This window comes from Bos indicus x Bos taurus, chromosome 21 (genome assembly GCF_003369695.1).
Source record: "Bos indicus x Bos taurus breed Angus x Brahman F1 hybrid chromosome 21, Bos_hybrid_MaternalHap_v2.0, whole genome shotgun sequence".
Lineage (NCBI taxonomy): Eukaryota > Metazoa > Chordata > Mammalia > Artiodactyla > Bovidae > Bos > Bos indicus x Bos taurus.
The window spans coordinates 55,109,340-55,128,635 of NC_040096.1; the positions used below are offsets into that span (position 1 = coordinate 55,109,340).

The 19,296-nt window shown below is 46.0% G+C and overlaps 2 protein-coding genes across 7 annotated transcripts in view; one reads left to right on the forward strand and one right to left on the reverse strand.

Moving 5' to 3' along the window:
- The window catches only part of TUBGCP4 (tubulin gamma complex associated protein 4), a 42,178-nt gene extending 33,129 nt beyond the window's left edge, over positions 1–9,049 (forward strand). Inside the window, exons 12-18 of the mRNA XM_027522040.1 lie at positions 1,359–1,466; positions 1,882–2,020; positions 4,121–4,298; positions 4,720–4,854; positions 6,313–6,429; positions 7,049–7,188; positions 7,820–9,049. Of these exons, the coding sequence (XP_027377841.1) occupies positions 1,359–1,466; positions 1,882–2,020; positions 4,121–4,298; positions 4,720–4,854; positions 6,313–6,429; positions 7,049–7,188; positions 7,820–7,832 (830 nt within the window). The 3' untranslated portion in view covers positions 7,833–9,049. The remainder of the gene's footprint in view (positions 1–1,358; positions 1,467–1,881; positions 2,021–4,120; positions 4,299–4,719; positions 4,855–6,312; positions 6,430–7,048; positions 7,189–7,819) is intronic.
- Positions 5,845–19,296, reverse strand: part of TP53BP1 (tumor protein p53 binding protein 1) — a 71,503-nt gene continuing 58,051 nt past the window's right edge. For 5 of the 6 annotated variants that reach the window (XM_027522034.1, XM_027522028.1, XM_027522030.1 and 2 more), the window contains 7 exons: positions 17,554–17,745; positions 16,923–17,138; positions 15,047–15,262; positions 11,543–11,637; positions 10,877–11,076; positions 10,232–10,377; positions 9,512–9,857 (listed from right to left, as the gene is read on the reverse strand). In XM_027522034.1, coding sequence (XP_027377835.1) covers positions 9,670–9,857; positions 10,232–10,377; positions 10,877–11,076; positions 11,543–11,637; positions 15,047–15,262; positions 16,923–17,138; positions 17,554–17,745 — 1,253 coding nt within the window. In that variant the 3' untranslated portion in view covers positions 9,512–9,669. Of the gene's footprint in view, positions 9,858–10,231; positions 10,378–10,876; positions 11,077–11,542; positions 11,638–15,046; positions 15,263–16,922; positions 17,139–17,553; positions 17,746–19,296 lie in introns of all 6 variants that reach the window. The other variant, XM_027522031.1, reaches the window with a different exon arrangement.

The following is a 19,296-nucleotide window of genomic DNA, read 5'->3' on the forward strand; positions in this document are numbered from 1 at the left end:
CCATGGACTGTAGCCCACCAGGTTCCTCTATCCAAGGGATTTTCCAGGCAGGAATACTGGAGTGGGTTGCCATTTCCTTTTCTAGGGGATCTTCCTGACCCAGGGCTCAAACCAGTGTCTCCTGCACTGAAAGGCAGATTCTTTACCACCGGGCCAATGAGGAAGCCCATGGGGATGTAGCTGGGCCTAAGAACCAGGGACTGCCAGGATTCTCTCACTGCTAGGATTGTCTGTGCCTCTTGTGTTCTGATTGCCTTCCAGTCCCTTGTGGCCACATGGCCACCAGCAGCTCCCAGGAACATAGCTCACAGCGTCTGCTGGGAGAGTCAAACCTGGTCTCTCTGGTAGCAGGTTAAAGGATTCCAGGGAAGGGGTTTTGATTAGTCCAACTAGATTGTACACCTGTCCCTGTATCAAAGAGGTCAGCCATGAAGATCTGTTTATTTGGGGACTTCCCTGCGGTCCAGTGGTTAAAATTCCATGCTTCCACTGCAGGGCTTACTGGTTTGATCCCTGGGGAACTAAAATCCCACATGGGTCACAGTGCAGCCAAAGAAAATGTCTCCTTCAATTAAGTGTTCACCCTTGACTGACAGGAAGGATAACCATTCCCATTTGAACTACATGAGAGTTGGTTGGGTAAGGCTGAGTGTCAAAAAAAGGTGTGGGAGAGGTAGGAGAGAAAACAGGGTTACCATTTTTCTAGCTCTATAAAACCGCAGATGTCCACTGTACTTACATAGGGCTTTCTAGGTTGCAGGTGTCAGAAAACTCAATTCAAATCCCATCCACTTCCAATTCAAATTCACTTAAGCAAAGGAAAAAAGAATTTATTGATTCTCATAATTGAAAAAGCCACAGGTATGATGGCTCTAGGCAGTTTGCTCCAAGGCTCACCTGGCGCCTTCAGGGCTTGGTGCCATTCCATCTTTCGCCTCTGCCTTTTCTTCTGAAACAGGTCTCCTCTGTATGGTAGCAAGATGGCCTGTAACCAAGTTCACATCTTACTGACTCCGTTTATCTCAAAAAAAAAAGAGCTGCCCTCTTTCAGAATCTGAATAGAACCTCTGGATTGGCCTGGCTTGGGTCATATTCCTATCCCTAAACAGCATAATGTAACAAGATAGCTCACCACTGGGTCACCAGCCCCCGCTGGAACTACATGGATTGTTCTGGGCCAGGGTGATTCCTCAGGGAAAACCAGGATGCTCTTATTAGCAAGAGGAGAAGGAACGCTTGCTAGTCAGCAAAAGCAGCTGCTATTAGAGCTGGGCGGGCTGGGGGAGAGATGGAAAGCCAGAGGAGCTGGGACGTGTGGCAGAGCCAGGCCTCCACTTGGCCCGTGTCCTCCTTCGCAGACGTGAACGTGGCCTTCCAGCAGTCGGCGCACAAGGTGCTGCTGGACGACGACAACCTGCTCCCTCTGCTGCACCTGACGATCGAGTATCACGGCAAGGAGCACAAAGGTCTGCCTTGCTTTCACGCGCCTTCTCTGCTCCTACCGGTCATTGTCTCTTCTGCTTCCATCCACTTCTGCAGAAACCATATAATTTTGTACCTCAGAAATCACCTAATCCAGCGCCCTAATTTTACACAAAAGGGAAGTCAAGAGATGCTAAGAGACAGCCAGGCCATGGTTTTGTTTTCGTCATGCTGCTGGAATGGTCTGTTTATTTATAGCCGCCATTCTTTACGGCTGAAAAAAGAACCCCTGTGAAAGATCTCCTGCGAGAACCCCGCACGGGCGTCTCCTTGCCCCCTACAAGTCCTTTTGTGTGCCCTCTCTGCTTCTCACACTGCCGGCTCAAGCGAGCGCTCATCTCTCACCTTGTTGAAACTCTGGTTCTAGATGAGCAAAGTCATCTTCTCTGTTCTTAACAGATGCTCCTCAGGCAAGAGAAGGGCCTTCTCGGGAAACTTCTCCGCGGGAAGCCCCAGCATCCGGCTGGGCGGCCCTGGGTCTTTCCTACAAAGTGCAGTGGCCACTACACATTCTCTTCACCCCTGCTGTCCTGGAAAAGTGAGTATTTCTGAGTTTCTCACAGGTAATGATTATCCAACTTAATTCCACGGAAGAAAGTATCAGGAGTAGAACTGGTGGGAGCGAGAGAGCCAGCCGACAATTTAACAGTCTGTAAATCAGGGGCTGTGAACTCGGATGCCTTCAGGGGCCGGAGACAACACTAGAAAGTGAGGCTGTACGTGTGAGACGGCAGTGAATGCTGCAATGACTGGGAGGGTCAAACCCTTAAAACCTTTTTTTTTTAAATTGCAAAGTAAGGAGCAATTTGGGCTTCCCAGGCAGTGCAGTGATAAAAGAATCCACCTGCCAAAGCAGGAGACATGGGTTCATTCCTGGGTCGGGAAGATCCCCTGGATGAGGAAATGGCAAACAACTCCGGTATTCTTGCCAGGGAAATCCCATAAACGGAGGAGCCTGGCTGGCAACAGCCCACGGGGTCGCAAAGAGCACGCACACAAGGAGCAATTTACAGGCTGCCAGTGTGTGGCCTCTCCTCCTCCCCATGCCTGTACGCAAGCCTCAACTTCTGGGGGCAGAGCAGCTTAGGGTACGAGACACTATAGACATACACTGCAAAGACAGAGCTGGTTCAGGGAGAAAACAGAGCCACAGCCCGCCCAGGTGAGCTGCCCGGATTCTGCTGAGAGCACCTGTAGGTCCCAGTCCACTTTTCTCCTCACTTCATAGGCTCCTAACACCCTTGAAGAAATCAAGCTCAGAAGTATTTTCTTAAACATTTTATTATGAAAATTCCCGAATGTAAACAAAAGTATGGACTGTAACAAACTCCCACGGACACAGCGTCTATCTCCAGTAACCAGCCATGTCATGCTGTTTGATTCATCTCCTCTTTTTGGCCAGAGCCTTCTAAAGCAAATCCCAGTCATCATTTCACTCCACCGCTATGCAATTCAAAAAAGGAACATTTTTTAACATAACTACAATGCCATTATCACACCCAGTAAAAGTAACAATAGTTCTATATTGAAGTTTCCCTTCTTACCTAAAACTTGTCTTTCTATGGTTGGGTTTGTTCAAATCAGAATCCAAACAAGGTGTATGTACTATTTTCAGTACAATGTTCCATTACAAATAAAAACGTTTTAAAGCCAGATGGAATCAGGTTCTTACGCAAGCCTCCCTGAGAATCGGTAAGAATAGGTAAATAAGCCTATTTCCACCAGGAACTGGCTGCTCTTCCCATGCATCTTCTCAAGACAGGACTCAGCGTCAGGCAGCTGCTTTGAACTCAGTGAGGGGAGCCTTGACTTTTTTAACTGAAGTGGAGTTGGCTTACAGTGTTGTTAGTGTCAGGTGTACAGCAGTGACTCATATTTTTCGTATTCTTGTCCAGTACAGGCTTTTAAAATACTGAATAGTTCCCTGTACTATACAGCAGGACCTTGTCTGTTTTGTATACAGCAGTGAGCATCTGTTAATCCTACCCTCCTCATTTATTCCCCCCCTCCCCAGGGGGCCCTTAATTTTCTCTCTCTCCTGGTCTTCAGGGAGAATCACAGTAACCAAAATCCTTGGTTCCCAGCACATTCTTATTGGTCCGTGCAAGGCCCTCCTCCCCTCCTTCTTACACACAACATAAAACCACTTCTAGAAGAAAATCTACTGCACTGACCCTAATGTCTGTCTATCTGTGTGGACCTTCTCAGCCCTGCTCCCTTGCCTCCCTCAGCCCTAAGTGACCACTATCCTAAACGCAATGTTTTCTATCGTGTTTATAGTTTTATAACACCTAAATATGTTCCCCCAAAGTACATTTTTTCTACTTAATTGGTTTTAAGCATTACCAAAAAGATATCAGGTTATATGTAGTCTGTGAATAAAAAAGGGAAACTGAAAAATCCTATCACTTGGGAGTCATTTTCTAATGTACAGCTAAAGTTTTTTTCATTTTGATGGCTGTGCAATTTTCCATCATAGAAATAAACCAGTTTCCCTGATCACGTTTCTAGCCATTCTGATGTCCTTCTTGCCTTCTGGGGACAGGTGGGTGGCACAGAGTCCTAGGGTCTGTCACGTGGGCGGAGGTGGGGGGGGGGGGTGACGTTTTATCTTGAATGGTCTGGTGTTCCCGTCCAGGTACAACGTCGTTTTCAAGTACTTGCTGAGTGTGCGCCGGGTGCAAGCCGAGCTGCAGCACTGCTGGGCCCTACAGATGCAGCGCAAGCACCTCAAGTCCAACCAGAGCGACGCAGTCAAGTGGCGCCTCAGAAACCGCATGGCATTCTTGGTGGATAACCTGCAGTACTACCTCCAGGTCTGCATTGTGGGATAAGAAAGGGGTAGGAAAAAAACCCAGGTTGGCAGGAGTCGCTGAAGAAGAATCCTGCACTTGGTGAAAAACTAGGGTCTGAAAATCCGTGGATTATATCACTAGGGCTGTTTCTTGGGGGGCATTTTAGAGGAAAGTAGAAATAAGGACCTTGACTCCTCATTCTCCTTCATCCACTCAACAGTCATGCTATACATGCCTGTTGAACCTAGTTTGCTGTAACTTTTGGGATCCCACAGGACTTAACCAAGTCAATCAGTGGAGGGAATGAGGGATAGGAGGGATCTGCCAAGACACTGGAGGTTGGTAGGGACAAAGAATTTCTATTTCATCGCTCAGGCACCTTAATGTCCTTGAGTCCTTAGACTGAGCAGGGTACTAAAATGATTTGTGTAACTGTCTCAAGGTAGATGTGCTGGAGTCTCAGTTCTCACAGCTGCTTCATCAAATCAATTCGACCCGAGACTTTGAAAGCATCCGATTGGCTCACGACCACTTCCTGAGCAATCTGCTGGCCCAATCCTTTATCTTGTTGAAACCTGTAAGTAGAGCTGGCTGCTTCTAGCCTCATCACTTAGACACTTTGACTTGCCAGGATAGGGGGAACTGTCATTCAGCAGCTTTGTGGTCTCTGTCTAAACATTTTTAACAGTTTACAATGGACAAACACTAAGAGGGAATACTAAAAAGGAACTTAAAATGTCTTTGAATTTCTGAAATATTATACCATAGGACCTGGTGAGCAGCTATAGATAATGTATGCTTACCCCTCAGAAGGAAAGATTTTTGTTTCTTGTGGCATGTGGGCTCTTAGTTCCCCAACCAGAGATCAAACCTGTGCCCCCGCTGTGGTGGAAGTGCAAAGTCCTAACCACTGGCCTGCCAGGGAAGTCCCAAGACCAAGAAGAATTTAAAGAAATTTTTAAAAAGCTTTTATGACACCACAGAAAGACTAATGAAAAGCACATAGAGTTTACTTTCTTAGCAACCTTTTGGATCAGGATGGACCAGTTTGGAACTTGTTTTCAGACAGCTAGAGTAGTGTTGTCTCTTACGTATGTGTGTGTGTGCCTGTGTACATACATATATCGTGTATCTCCTTTAGGGAGGTTATCCTCAACCTTGGCTCCACATGAGAATCTGGGAGCTTTTTTTAAAAAAATCTAGGCCCCAGAGCACTTATATTAGTAGAACCCAGGTTCCAGTTGGCACCAGTCTTAGAAAGCGCACAAGCTGATTCCAGTTCAAGGATAAAAAAGGCAAAATGATTAAAAGGGCCCCTAGTAGGGTTTTGTTTTCCTAGTACTTTCTGATAGAATAGTTATGCCTTATCTCTGACGGGAGCTAATTGGTCTTCCTCAGTCACACTCTTTTGTTCTGGTATTTGGGGCCATTTTTAAAGGAGAGTGAGCTCTATAGATGCCACTCTAGAGGGTTCTGTGAACTGGAAACCACCGAGAACCACTGTGACAGGGAGACTGTCCTTAGGTGGTATGAGCGTCCTTGGGGAAAAGCAGAGTATCAGAGCAGGTGATCATCAGCAAATATTTATTGAGTGCTTACTGTATGCAAGGCACTGGGGATACAAAGAGGTATACGTCGTGGCTCTGCCCTTAAGGAGCTCACAATCTAGTTGGAGAAACAGGACTTACATACATCACAGATCAGTAACACCACAGGGGCCTGAACAAACGCCAAGTGAACAGTACACATAATACAGAGAGGGAAGCAAGGGGTTGCTCAAGGCTGCAGTGGGGAAGGGGGCGCCACGGGGACGGGTACAAGCAGAGTGCCCCAGGCACGGGAGCAGCACTCAAAGCGAAGCTCAGCCTGGCGCACACTTGTGGGTCCGAGAGACGACGACGGATTTATTGTGGCGCAGGTGAGGTTTCGTGCAGGGTCTCTGCCCACAAGGTGGGAACAGGTTAGCTCTTATTGTCCCGAATCTTTCACAGATGTGTCTCCCTTTTTCTCCTAATGCCAACTGTTTCCTGGGTAGGTGTTTCACTGCCTGAATGAAATCTTAGATCTCTGCCACAGCTTCTGCTCACTGGTCAGTCAGAACCTGGGCCCACTGGATGAGCGTGGGGCTGCCCAGCTCAGCATCCTGGTAAAGGTGAGTCAGCCTGGCCGCTGGCCGGGTGCAGCCCCGTCCAAGGGACACAGGTGGTTCTGCACGTGGGGGATCACGGTCTTTTCCCCAGTACACACACACACAAATAACAAGATACAAAGGTAAAAAATGTTCTATCAGGTTTTGAAGCAGGTATGTATGTGCTGCTTTGGTGTTCAAATGCAGTTAAGCCCCAAATGGTTTATGAAGCCACCAGATACACACTGGTTTTGTTCCTGCTTTCTAACATTCAACCTCCGTACTTCCTTGAACTAAACCCCCTATTTCACCGAGATTATAATTATCTGCCTGTAGCACAGGCAGGTCTATGTTATCTGAAAACACAGGTTCTCGCCAGCCCAGTACACAGCAGAATATACTCATTTAAAGCTGGCTGCTAAATTCCTACTGAGAATGAGAGTACTTTCATAGGAAATTCTGTGTTCTGTGGACTCAGTACAAAGAATTCATTTTTTGAGTCGAGAAATGGGACTGTCGGCAGGCCAGTTAGTGCTGTAGGATTTTCAGGAAGACTTTTCCAACGCATCCCCTTTGCCCCCTTCATCCACATGGGCTGGTAGATCTAAGAGGAGTGACACAGCTTGAGCCCTTCTCTCTGCAGGGTTTTAGCCGTCAGTCTTCACTCCTGTTCAAGATTCTCTCCAGTGTTCGCAATCATCAGATCAATTCGGATTTGGCTCAGCTACTCTTACGACTAGATTATAACAAATATTACACCCAGGCTGGTGGCACTCTGGGCAGGTAAGAACAACCACCTCTGGGGCGCTCAGTGGATTGTGTGTGGCTTTTTAACAAATTGTAGAATTCCAGAGTTGGAAAGAGACTTTAGCCATTATCTAGTCCAAAGAAAGAAAGCAAGGCTTGGAGAAGAAAGCAAGCAAGGCTTGGAGAAGAAAAAGGCTGTGTCTGATCGTCAGCAAAGATTATTTTCCAGTAGAAGTTTAAGTAAATACTTAAATTCCTGACACTGAGATGGACTTTAAATTCTTGGCTAAGTTGCACACTGCTGTGCTGGGAGGCAGCATGGCTGCAGTTCCCAGTTCTGACGTGAGCCAGCTGCTCAGCCTTAATGCCCCTTACCCCTAGCCTCCTTGACCCTCAGAGCTTTTGCTTCTGAAAGGAGGGAACCACTGCTTCACACTCTAAACTTTTAAAAAATCATACTGATAAAAAAAATCTAATAGATTCAGTGGTAGGTGGCTTCTCCAATGTCTGTCTCATTCAAAAAAGCACTTGCAGATTCCTCCTAAGTGATTTTAGCAAAAAGAGTTTTAAGATGAGATTGTCTAGATCACAGGTTGCCCCAATTCGTACTTTTTTGAAGAAAATCTCGGGAATACATGATATATTGATGCAGCTTTTCTTTCTGTAGTTTCGGGATGTGAGAATTTCTGGTCCACAACCTGAAATAATCCCACTGCATTGTGACAGAAGATTCAAAACAAACATCCCCTTTCTCTCGCCGGCCTCCGTACATCTGCAGCTACTGGAAAAGCTCTGACTTCTCTCCTAGAAGCCATTACTGAACATCCACGGGTGCAAGTCCTTCCCCTGGTTCCTGTGTGGGAGGGGCCTCTGCCCCACCCCCGAGGAGTTCTCAACTCACCACGGAGGACTTGTAGCTTCGGCCCACCGCTGACCAGGCAAGGTCTGTTACGTTGGGAACATTTGTTGGAGGTTACCTACTACATGCCTGGGTACTGTTCAAGCTTCGAAAGACAGCAGTAAGTTACACAGCTCAGAACATTATATGGCTCATGTGAAAAAGGAATTATAAATAGGTCAAATACTGGATGTTACCACTGAGCAAGAAAAACACCAGGTAAGCTAGGTTTCCCCACAGACCTCCTTTCCTCTTTCAGAAATTGAAATGGAGTCTCCCATCCTTAAGGGTCTTCAGCTGTGACTCTGAAGAATTCTACCAGTAACTTCCAGTTATTTCAGACTGTTAAGAAGGTAATTCTGCTGCTGACAATGTATTTTTTTAACAAAGGAAAAAGGGTCCTTAAGGAAAAAAAAATATTAAGATTTCGAATACTGAAAGATGCAGGTCTGATTATCCCTTATTAGAAGAACCACAGGAGTAATATGCCCAGCCATCACTGATAACCATCAATCTTCATATCAGTATGAGCCAAAATAAATATGCATTGGACAACTGCCTCCAAACTGAAAGATAATTCTGGCTTCAGTGTGTAGCCACTCAATCTGGCCCTTGTCCATCCCTACATCTTCTACCACATATAGACGTTTATTCCCTGAAACTGTCAGCTAAAGATGACCCTTCCACTGCTGCCTCTGGAGCACAGGTTAGCATACTATGGCCAGCCTGTTTTTGTAAATAAAGTTTTATCGGCACACAGCCACGTTCATTTGCTTACCTATTGTCTACGGTTGCTCTCATGCCATCATAGCAAAGGTGAGTAGTAGTGACACGCCAAATGGCCCACAAAGCCTAAAATATTTACCGTTTGCAGGGGGAAAAGAAGGTGTTAAGAGATTTAAGCCTTGATTTAGAGAATAAGACATTTAACAGGGATGATGCTAGAAGTAGAAAAGGAACAGCTTCCGACTGTGACAGTAATAAAATTCTGACCTCTGACTAGAGCTGCTAACATTTTCAAGTGTTACCACTGTTTCTCATGTTTATCCTTGCAGCAAGTCATCAAGTTTACAGGCACCAGCCATTCACAACAACTGGTCCTTTTTAGCTTTGAGAGTATAGCACCCACAAGTCAGCTGTAAGTAAATTCAACTCTAAAGAGATTTCTTTTTCACTGCCAGAAAACTAAGATATGTGCCCAATCCAACTCAGCTTTTGGGACAACTATAATCTGCGCCTATTATAAAATCAGATTTTGGGAAGTACTGAATTTTAGACAACCCAGATTAATCTTCTGACAGTGATACCACAGAAAACTATAAAAAATTCACTGTCTTTTCTTGACCCACTGTCCTACAGCAAACAAGTCCACTTGAAAACAGCAGTTACTGTGTTTGTCTTGCTATTTGTTCTGAGATTAAGCTCAAAGAAATGGATGAAGAAATCCCAGTTACTACAACCAAAGAGATTCAACATTTATTTTATCATAAAAGTCCAGCAAATAAAACTATATACAAGATCCATGCAAGGAATCCAGTTACACACAAGACACATTTAAAACCTGGTTAAAACACGATCGCCACAACAGCAGGGAATAAAACCGGTAAGACCAAGTATCCTTAGTGAGAAACATAATCGTGTTTATATTTTGGATGCTGCTTGAATCCAATCCTCTCCCCAACAATGAGGCACTGGATCACCCACTCTTGTGACACCACAGGGAGCTGCAACGCTTCAGCACACTTCAGCACCGAGGCTGGGCATGAGGGGTCCGTCACCACCACGTCAAACACCCCTAAAGCAATATCTGCAGGGGAAGGTGGACGAGGAAAGGAGACTCAATTTAGCCCTCCAGTAAAAAGACAGGGTAAGCCTTCTCACCAGTATATCCCACTATGCCCAAATTAAATCCCTTCAAGTCAAACACGGTGCCACTGATCACAAGCACAGTGGAAAGCTGTGCTCACTGCATGCTGGCCTTCTGTTCAGCAAGTACACAGTGGACACCAAGAGGAGCACCAACAGCCCAGTGCTTCACTCACGGTGGCTCACCTCGTGAAAGCACTATTTTTCTTCTCTTGGACTGACTTTGTGTGTTTCTGTCAGGCCTGAGACTTAGAGCACCAGGCCTCAGAGCTACAGACATCCTTGGCTCAATAACAACACACACTTTCCAGGTACCTTTGTTATGGGCACTTGAATGGTGCTGCTTCACAGAGGCTGCCCCCCCAGTCATGAGGATCTCGGACCAAAGCTCCAGGAAATTCTGCTGTTGGTCTGATACCAAGAGTACCTTCAGATTCTGGAAAGGGTTTTCACGGGGTTGCCTATGGAGGAGTCGGAGAAACAGCATGATAAATAATACCCAACAACAGCCTTTCTGCAGAGAGACTCGGGTACATGTGAATGCTTTCAAAAGCCCTGCTGAGGGTGTCACCCCCTTCCCTCTTTCTTTGAATGATGTGTCTTCTCTGGGATCCTGACCTTCTAATCTACCCCTTCTGATTTCCAGATTTATCCTGAGCCCCAAAAATCAGTCAAATCACGTTCCTGGGTCTATATTTTTAAGCTTAAAACTTAGTCCCCTCACCTGACAAGTTGAGAATATTGAATCTACATGAAAATCTCACATGTTTTTAAAAAGGTCCCTAACCATATACTCTAGGAAAACAAACTAAATTACAAAAATAATCTCAAACCCAAATTCTGTCATGTATCCTATGATTGTTCCAGTTTCTAGAAATACTTACTTTCCCACAGATTCTTCCCCTCTGGAAGCTTGCTATCTTCCTGTCTGCTGTTCTAGACAGGCTCACAACTACTCACCAATCCAGAATCCTTTGCTCCTCAAGGCTGTACCCAGCTGGCAGCAGGTAATTGCGGTAATTCTGGAGCTGGTTGGCATGGCAGCTGTCATGGACCCAAACATGAGACACACAAGGAATCCCACTGGCAAGGCACAGGAAGTACTTCCGGGTTCGACAATGCTGATCCGCAATTAGGAGACACTGGTAGGCTGTGTTACACTGGAAGAAAAGGCATAAAACCAGTGGGTCTGGTGATGACTATGGAAAGCTGCTTAACAGCTTCCTTAATGAGTCACAGAAAACAGAGTTGAACACCTCCCGATACTATCCAAAATGTGACTGAGTCTATTCTCCTACCCAAGCAGCTTCCTGCCTCACCTGCAGCTTTCTGGGGGTCTAAGTCCTCAAGGGACAACCACACCCCATATATTTAGCCAGTACCATGAAAAAGATTTCTGTTAAACACAAATTTTCATCTGCTTTTGTCCCAGCAACAGAACCAATGCTATTAAATGTAACCCAAGATTCTGACTTCTCTTCCTTGTACACAGTAAAAGTTCTATTTTATGCAACATTTTGGCAGTGTCTCAGTTCCCAAAATCTCTACCATCCAGCCGCTGCTCAGTCCAGCAAGTGGACTTGCATTACTGCCTCCCCTGGGAAGCTACACAAAGGAACGCCTTACCTGGGCTTCATTGAAGTCTTCGAGAATGTAGCCAGCTCCTGCTCGAAGCTGGCATTCTGTGTACTGCTTGTTGAAAGGAGGAATTTCTAAATATTCTATTAAAAAACATAACCAAGATGATAATCACTACCAGTTGGTTCATTTGCTACTTTGCTTCTTACTGTCCTCTTTCTTACTTCCCAGTTACTTCCACAATACTGTATCCCCAAAACAGGTAAAGGGCTTCCCCGTGGGCCAGAAAGACCTGTCACGAGGCCTATGAAATGCTGCTCAAAAAAGGGACAGGAGCAGGAAGGGTGGGGAAGATGAGAAATGGAGGCAGGTCCTAGACCTGAGAACAGCAAAGGTCTCTGCACTAAGATCGCGCCCAGGGACTGCGCCTGGGGACCAATGCACCCACTCCCCACCCTGCTGCCCTCCAGCCTGAGTAACCCTTACCATCAGCAAGTTCTTCCTGCTGTCTGCCCTAATCTCTCTTGCAGACTAAGCCTATTTCCTCTAATTCTGCCTTCTGTGGAGATGAAGAATGGCCAATTAGCACTTTTTATAATAAAGCCTTCAAATGTGCCCTTCATCCACATTTTACTCCCTATCCAGTAAAACTCTGATAAACCAAAATGCTCAAAGAAAATGGGGTTTGTAAAATATAATTAACTGGAGGTTAGCCAGAAGGGCCTAATTCAACCTTTTATTGCAAACTATCTACCTCTGATGATCCTGAAGTAGCTCAGGACACTGAACATCAGTGACTGCTCTACATTCTTGAGAGTGAAGCAGAAGTTATGAGAGATGAGGCTGAAGCTGTAATGAACCTAGGCAATTAGAAATTGCTTCTTTTGACCAATATCTGAGACTTTTCTTGTCATCTGCTCCTCTCATATATAAATAACACTTTAAAAAAAAAAAAGACACTAGAGATTTTATTGAATTAGGAGCGTTTGGAGAAATTTAAGTTCTAATGGACTTATCACAAATTAAAAAAAAAAATCAAATGTATAAAAAGTTCAGTGCCAGGACCACTCCCTCCCCCAACTCATACCTGAAGGAGAACCTGCTGGAACAGAACCCCCGCCACCAGAGGCCGCCCAACCCTTTGGGGCCCTCCCTGCCAGAGCTGCTCATGCAGTATTGAGGCCCCAAACCCAAGCCTCTGCTCAGGTCTGACTGACCAGCCTATTTGCTTCCATTGCTCTTTTCTTGATTGAGCATTCTCCATATTCTTGTCAGAATGAAAACTCAAACTAGAAACTAATTGGCTGTAAGAAACCCAGAATCCAGCAAGACTATTTCTCAGTTTTGCCCTGGCATCCTTGGCCCTTATCAATAAATCATGTCACACTTTTTGGCACCAACACTCTACTGCTGAGTCACTGCCAAGACCCCCAAGGTCCTTTATTTTTCTCAAGATTTCTATTTTATGTCTACTTATCTAGAACTGTTTCTAGTCCTGACCTGTTTAGCTTTTAATCCCCATCTGTATTTCCTGCATTTGTGTAATCAAATATTACCCTACCTCAGCAGTCCATTTCTAACTTTTCTCAGTTTGGATTTAATTTTATTTCTGACTGCATGAGTGGCCCTGGTCAATCAGAGGCTAAAATGAACAGATTTTTACTGCATCATTTGAATCAAGGATGAAGGTACCTAACTCTGAAGTCAATCCCTGTGGCTGATGGGTCCCTAATAATGTGCCACCTAACAAGATCAGATGCCGTATTCTTAACTCGTTACTAAATACGTCTCACAAGATGGATTCAAATATTTTACTGAGCTCCTGATACAAATAAAAGAGATTCCTGGTTATCTGCAAGACATATCACATAGTTTCTTAAAAGCTAATTAGTAAAGGACTGTTCTGATACAAATGTCCCCTGCTTCCTGAGATCATGGATTCTCTAAAATATACTATATACCAAAAATATCAAAGATTCTGGTACTGCTGGAGCAATGTGTAAGGATAAAGGAGCAACATAAAGCGGACATTCATCGTAACTACATTTTCCACAACAAACATGGCCGGCTCCCTCTAAAAAAAAGGTCCAAATTCCTCCTCACTTGAGACAAAACCTATCCCTCACTCATGCTTTATAAGAATGAGATTAAAAATATTTGATATATCTGCAAGAGGGGATGGAAGGAATTCTCAGGTTTATAAGATCTCACGCAGGCTCACAGATTTTTAAAGAATCTGACAGTCTGCATCTCATACCAAAGCAAGTTTTCTTAGGCATTCTGTATCAATCAACAAAACATCTGGAGAGCTGCATTGTGAAGTCCCAGTCTAGGAAAGGGCTAGAAGCGTGCTGGAGAATGAAGATTAGAGTCCAGCAATATTGTGAAAGCAAAAGAAAACAAGACCACAAGCATGGTTCTGATACCCTGACACACCCAATCACGATCCAAATCACACTAAATCCTTAGCTAGGAAACCCTTCACATACCTGAATTCTGTCTGAAAAACTAGGCCTAGATCACACTTACTCTTGAAACCCATCCACTGGACACATGCTCTCACACCCTAAAGCCTCAATACTGATAACCATTTATGTATCTCCAGATAGTATACACTTCAACCGCAATTCCCTGACCACCCTCCCCATGTCCCCATACAGATCTCCACAGAGCTGTGGCTGGTGAGATGTAGTTTTGGTTAATTAGGAAAATCGGCCACACACCTGAAGTGCCAATCCCAGATCTGCAGCTGGTGCTGTCTTCTGATAACCATGTTCCCCAATTCGATTTCCCTCCTGCAAGGCCCAGCGCTGGTGAGCGGTCTAACTTATACAACATTGTTCCACTTGGAGTGTCAGCCCCGGCAGACACACACGGATACTGTGCTGCCGTCACTTAATTACAATGTATGTTTGTACCTGCCCAGCTTTCTCACCTGGATCACACACTCTTTAGACAGGTGAAATAATTTTTACCTCTCCCCACTGCAGCCTTCACTCAGACCCTAAGAGACAACCCAGATGCAATGTGTAAGGTTTAAGGTTGAAGAGACGTACAAGAGGTGAAAAGGCCTAGAGGCTGCTTCTCTGAAATCACCTGGGACCCTGAGCCCACCCTTCCTAGTCTGACACACAAACTCAAGGGAACGAACTTCATTCCCACATGTCTTCTTGGGCCCAGAGAAAACCAATGGGAAGGGTGGCAGGGCATTCAGAAATCTGACTGTACTGCACAAAATGGAGTTTAAGTCCCAAGTCCACCATTACTGTGGATAAAAAGCAATTATTTGACCGCTCCTAGCTTGTTTTCTCATCTGTAAAATGGATAAGACCTATCTCCCATCTGCCTCTCAAGGACTATTTTGAGGAACTGCTACGAGAAATTCTCTGAGAGTATTCTATAAACCACAAAGCAAGCAGGGTTAAACTAGTTTTCTCTGACTCTGACTCCAGTTGCCACGGGCCCTGCCTCCTCGACATGGTTCGTAAAGTGAATGGAAAGGAAGGACGAGCACATGGGTGTGAGAGCCCCCAGGGCTTCTTAGGGCCTTACCCTCCTCTTCCTCGCTGCTTCCTGTAGGACCATCTGGCAATTTGGAGCGGCTAGCCAACTTGTCGCTGGTCGTGGCCATGGTGAGGAGGAAGGCATAGCCCAGAAACAAGGTCTTGTTGAGGGGCAGAGGCCCTCTCTGCTCTTCCAGGGCAGAGGGCTCACCCAGGTTGTCGCCACTCTCACAGGGGCTCACAAACTCTCCTGCCCCCACCGCACCTGGGAAGGACAGAGGCACAGGGTACAGACCGTGGCCTGGGCACAACAGGGTGGGCAGGCAATGCCTGCGGAACTTTTTTGAGCTATTAACCAAAGACCATCCTATGGCCAACAACCTGAAAACAAACTCACAAGGCAGAGGGCAGTCCAGTGGTTCGAACTCCATGAATTCATTGCCAAGAGCCTGGTTTCAATCCCTGGTTGGGGAACTAAGATCCCGCAAGCCATGCCACTTGGCTCAAAAAAAAAAAATTTTGTTTTAACAGTGCAGAGGAATTCTATGTATTTAAATTTTACAGTCATAACAATGCATACATTGTTTTCCCAACTAGCACTGTTTTTATAGAGCCAAATCAAAAACTTCTGAAGTCACCTGAAGAAAAGGTGATTCTAACACAAAGTAAAAGTGAAAAATGACTGGAAACCTTCAGCCCACATTCCCTGCCTAGTGCTCTGAGGCAGCCTTTAAAAAGGTGGGTTCATTTAAAAGAAATGTCCCCAGCAGATACTCCCCCCGTCCCTGACCCTCACCAGAACAGTGCACAGAATCCTTGGTAATAAAGTGCTTTTACATGTCGACAGAACCGTATCAACCAGTTTCCAACACCTGGGAGTGGGACGTGAACCGGCCAGTCCAGGACTCCCAGAACACCCATGCTTGGTGCCCCAGGAAGTCCTCGAGGAAACAAGCAAATACCTGGCATGGAGAAGCCGAATCCTGGCTCATTGGGAGGCTAAGATGACAGTCAGGTTATGCCTCCCTAAAACAAAACCAGCAGCAAGAGAACAGTCTGATGTAGCATGCACAAGCCTGGACTTCACAGCCAGACTGCCTCAGTCTGATTTCTGGATGACTGTGTCACCTTGGGAAGTAAACCAACATTCTGCCTTAGATTCTTCAACTAAAAAATGAATTCCAGCACCTGCAACTCACAGACACTGTATGAGGTAAAATGTATGAAGCACTGAATTCCATGCCTTACATACCCTGAACCACAGCAGAGATATTTAGATACGGAGAAGACACAGGAAACAGAAGTGCCAGGCGCCAGGACATGCGACGACAACCAACTTCCTCAGTTTGCTAGACTAAGACAGCGCCCTGGGGCAGACACTGCAGACCCTGCCTCTGTGTCTCCAGCATCCACAGAGGCCGCGGCTGGGTCACAGCACACACCCAGTGAACAACAGATGGACTGAACTTCTATAAACACGCAGCTTGAGGGGCTGGAAAGGGGTTGTTTGGGGGTTAGTGTGGAAAGGGGAGACACAGGCTAAGGTAGCAGCCTTTAATAGGACATGTGGGAAAGCCAGAGGGCCCTGAGCATAAGGGAGGGGGCAGCAGAGCTTCCAGAGGAAGACAGTACCAGATAAAGGAAGAGGTCCAAGAAAAACTGCACCTCCTGTGAGTCTGCCTAAAATCCATTACATTTCTTCTCCCTCCCAGAACCAACACAGGCATCGAGGGATGTTTCCCATCAAAGCCTGCCTTCCTTTCTGGTACCAGACTGGGCTCTGCTGGGAGATGGAGAGGTGGGCGTGTGCGGGCACCGACTCTGTGATCAGGAAGGAGCCCCTGCTTGTGCCAGGCTCCACCTCTCCAGCAGCTGACCCTGCATTCCGAGGTCTGGGGGAGAACAGGGTAAAAGGGAGCACTCACCAGGTTTCACAGTGGCAGATTTCCGGCCTCGCTTGGCAGGGGACCGCTCCTCTTCAGGAGTGACAAGCTTTCTTTTGCCCGAGGGGACCCCCGTGGCGGCACGAGGGCTCTCTGTGACCTTTCGAGTCGGGGTTGTACTGCTGCTGCTGGAAGTGGTGGGGGTGGCTGGGGAGTTGATGTTACTTCGCCGTTTCCGTTTTCCTTCCACCAAATTGTCTGCGATACAATGAGCCAAAGGCAAGTCATCTCCTATGATGGTCTGAGGCCATGACCTCTAAGAAGCTGATTGCAGCCTGATTTAAAAACCACCACACCCTCTCCTCCACCTCCCACATGAGCAGGAAGCCTCTGCCAAGGTCACCATATTTTCTGTTTCAGCTTCTGCCATGACTAAAGTGTGTTTGGTCCTTTATAGAACTGGGGAAGCCAGAAAAATCTGAGGACTTACTATTGGGTCCTAGCAAGAAAACAAGAGATATGCAGTGGCTCCCAATATGAGAGTTCATTTCCATCTCATAAACCACAAAGGAGTAAGACTGAGGGAAGCTTTACAAACTGCTCGAAAGCCACCACTCTGCCCATAAGCAGGCCAGGGGTCCGTTGGCAGTAGTTCAGGAAGCCAGGGTCTTACCTAAGCTGATGTCTGCTGCCTTGGTGAGGGGCGTTACTGCCTCATACGGGCCCAGGCCATACTGCTCTCTCAGCCTGTTTCCTTGCTCCAAGGACAAGATGACAGCCATCCGCTTATACCACTTCCTTTGGCCCTCTTTTTCAATGCTGTAGTACAGCTCTCCAGACTCCTTTCTGTGCCCTTTTACCACTCCTGGGTGAAGGGGGAAAAAAACAAAAAAGCAGCTTGTTTAGGTTGCTCGGCATCTATTCAGAGCAGGCCTGAAGCAGGGAGTCACAGGAGGTCCAAGAGAGGGCTGAGGTTAGGACTGAGCAAACTCCTAGCCGTCAAGCCCACACACCACCACCACTCAGGGATTGGAATGTGAAGGTTCCCAGCAGCAGGAACCCTCTAGTTATAAAATTGTTTCCTAAAGCCAGCCTTTATGGGTTGTTAGCAATTCAAATGGTTCTCAAAATGAAATGCATGTGGTTTCTTAATGGTCCCATTATAACTTACTAAACCTTTCCTTCTTCGTTTGTTTGGAGGCTGGGTGGTAATTCTTGAGTTAAGTCACAGATGAAAGATGACATCATTTCAAGAGAAAGCACGAGTCTGTGTAGCAAAATCGAAGTAGAAATACAGAGCAGAGAAAGGAAGGAAATCAATCCTGCCTCTCCTCCATTATCTGCTTCTCTGATCTTGCTCTGATTCGGGACCTAAAGACAAGGCCTCCAGACTAAAAGGAACTCAGTGTGGGGCACAAAAGCACATTGGGCTAGAATTCAGGAGACCTGAGTCTAGGCCTAATTCTGCTGCCACCAAGCTGTGTGATCGTGGGCAAGACCCGTTTCCAATGCTATGAAAAAGATACCTATGTAAAGATAAATACAAATATAAAAACAGGGCACTAATGTGAATACTTTCTCATTCCTATGAAGAGAAAAATCAATGTATTCTCTCCTGTTAGCCAGTGCTTGAATGAAGGGCTAACAGAAACCCAGAGCATGTACCAAGGGGGAAAAAAAAAAAGGAAGAAAGCAGGCCTTGGTTCTCTCCTTATCTCTGCCACAGAATCACTCGCTCTGCCCTTGCTTGTTCATCTCCTGGCTTAAATCTCTACCACCACACTAAATCCTCAAGAGCACAAAGAAGGCCAAGGTCAAGAATACCCTTCACACTCATGAAGAGGCCTAGTCTAACACCCGAAGACAGCCTCAATAAATGGGGCCGAGTCCCCTTCCCCTGAATGGCACAACGCACGCAGGATAGAGAACCGGCTCTGTCTTAAGAGGGCCTAACATGGACTTCCAAGAGAGGCTTTACACTGGAAAGAGGAACAAATACATTTGACACAAACAATGTAAGTCACAGGCCATAAAAGATCTCAATCCATGTGCTACTGATGCTAAGTGAAGCTAAGTGTTACCCAGAACTAGAAGGTGAGGTGGTTCATTTAACAATGAAATAAAGCAGCAGACAGCAAACCACTGAGGAGTCCAAACACAACAAAGTCTGAAGAGACTTCAACTGACGCATTTTTGCCCACTGTACCCAATCACTGTTCCAAACAACCCTCATTAAAGAATGTTTTTAATGACAAACTCAATGAAACATGTATCTCCAAATCACCTCACAGAAAAGAGGCAACACATTCAAAGAATGGACACATGAAAGGTAGACATCCCAGAGACACCCTCTGGCTGTCGCCCACCCCCCTCCCACACACAATGCCGTGAGAAGGGCATGCACTACCGTCGCATT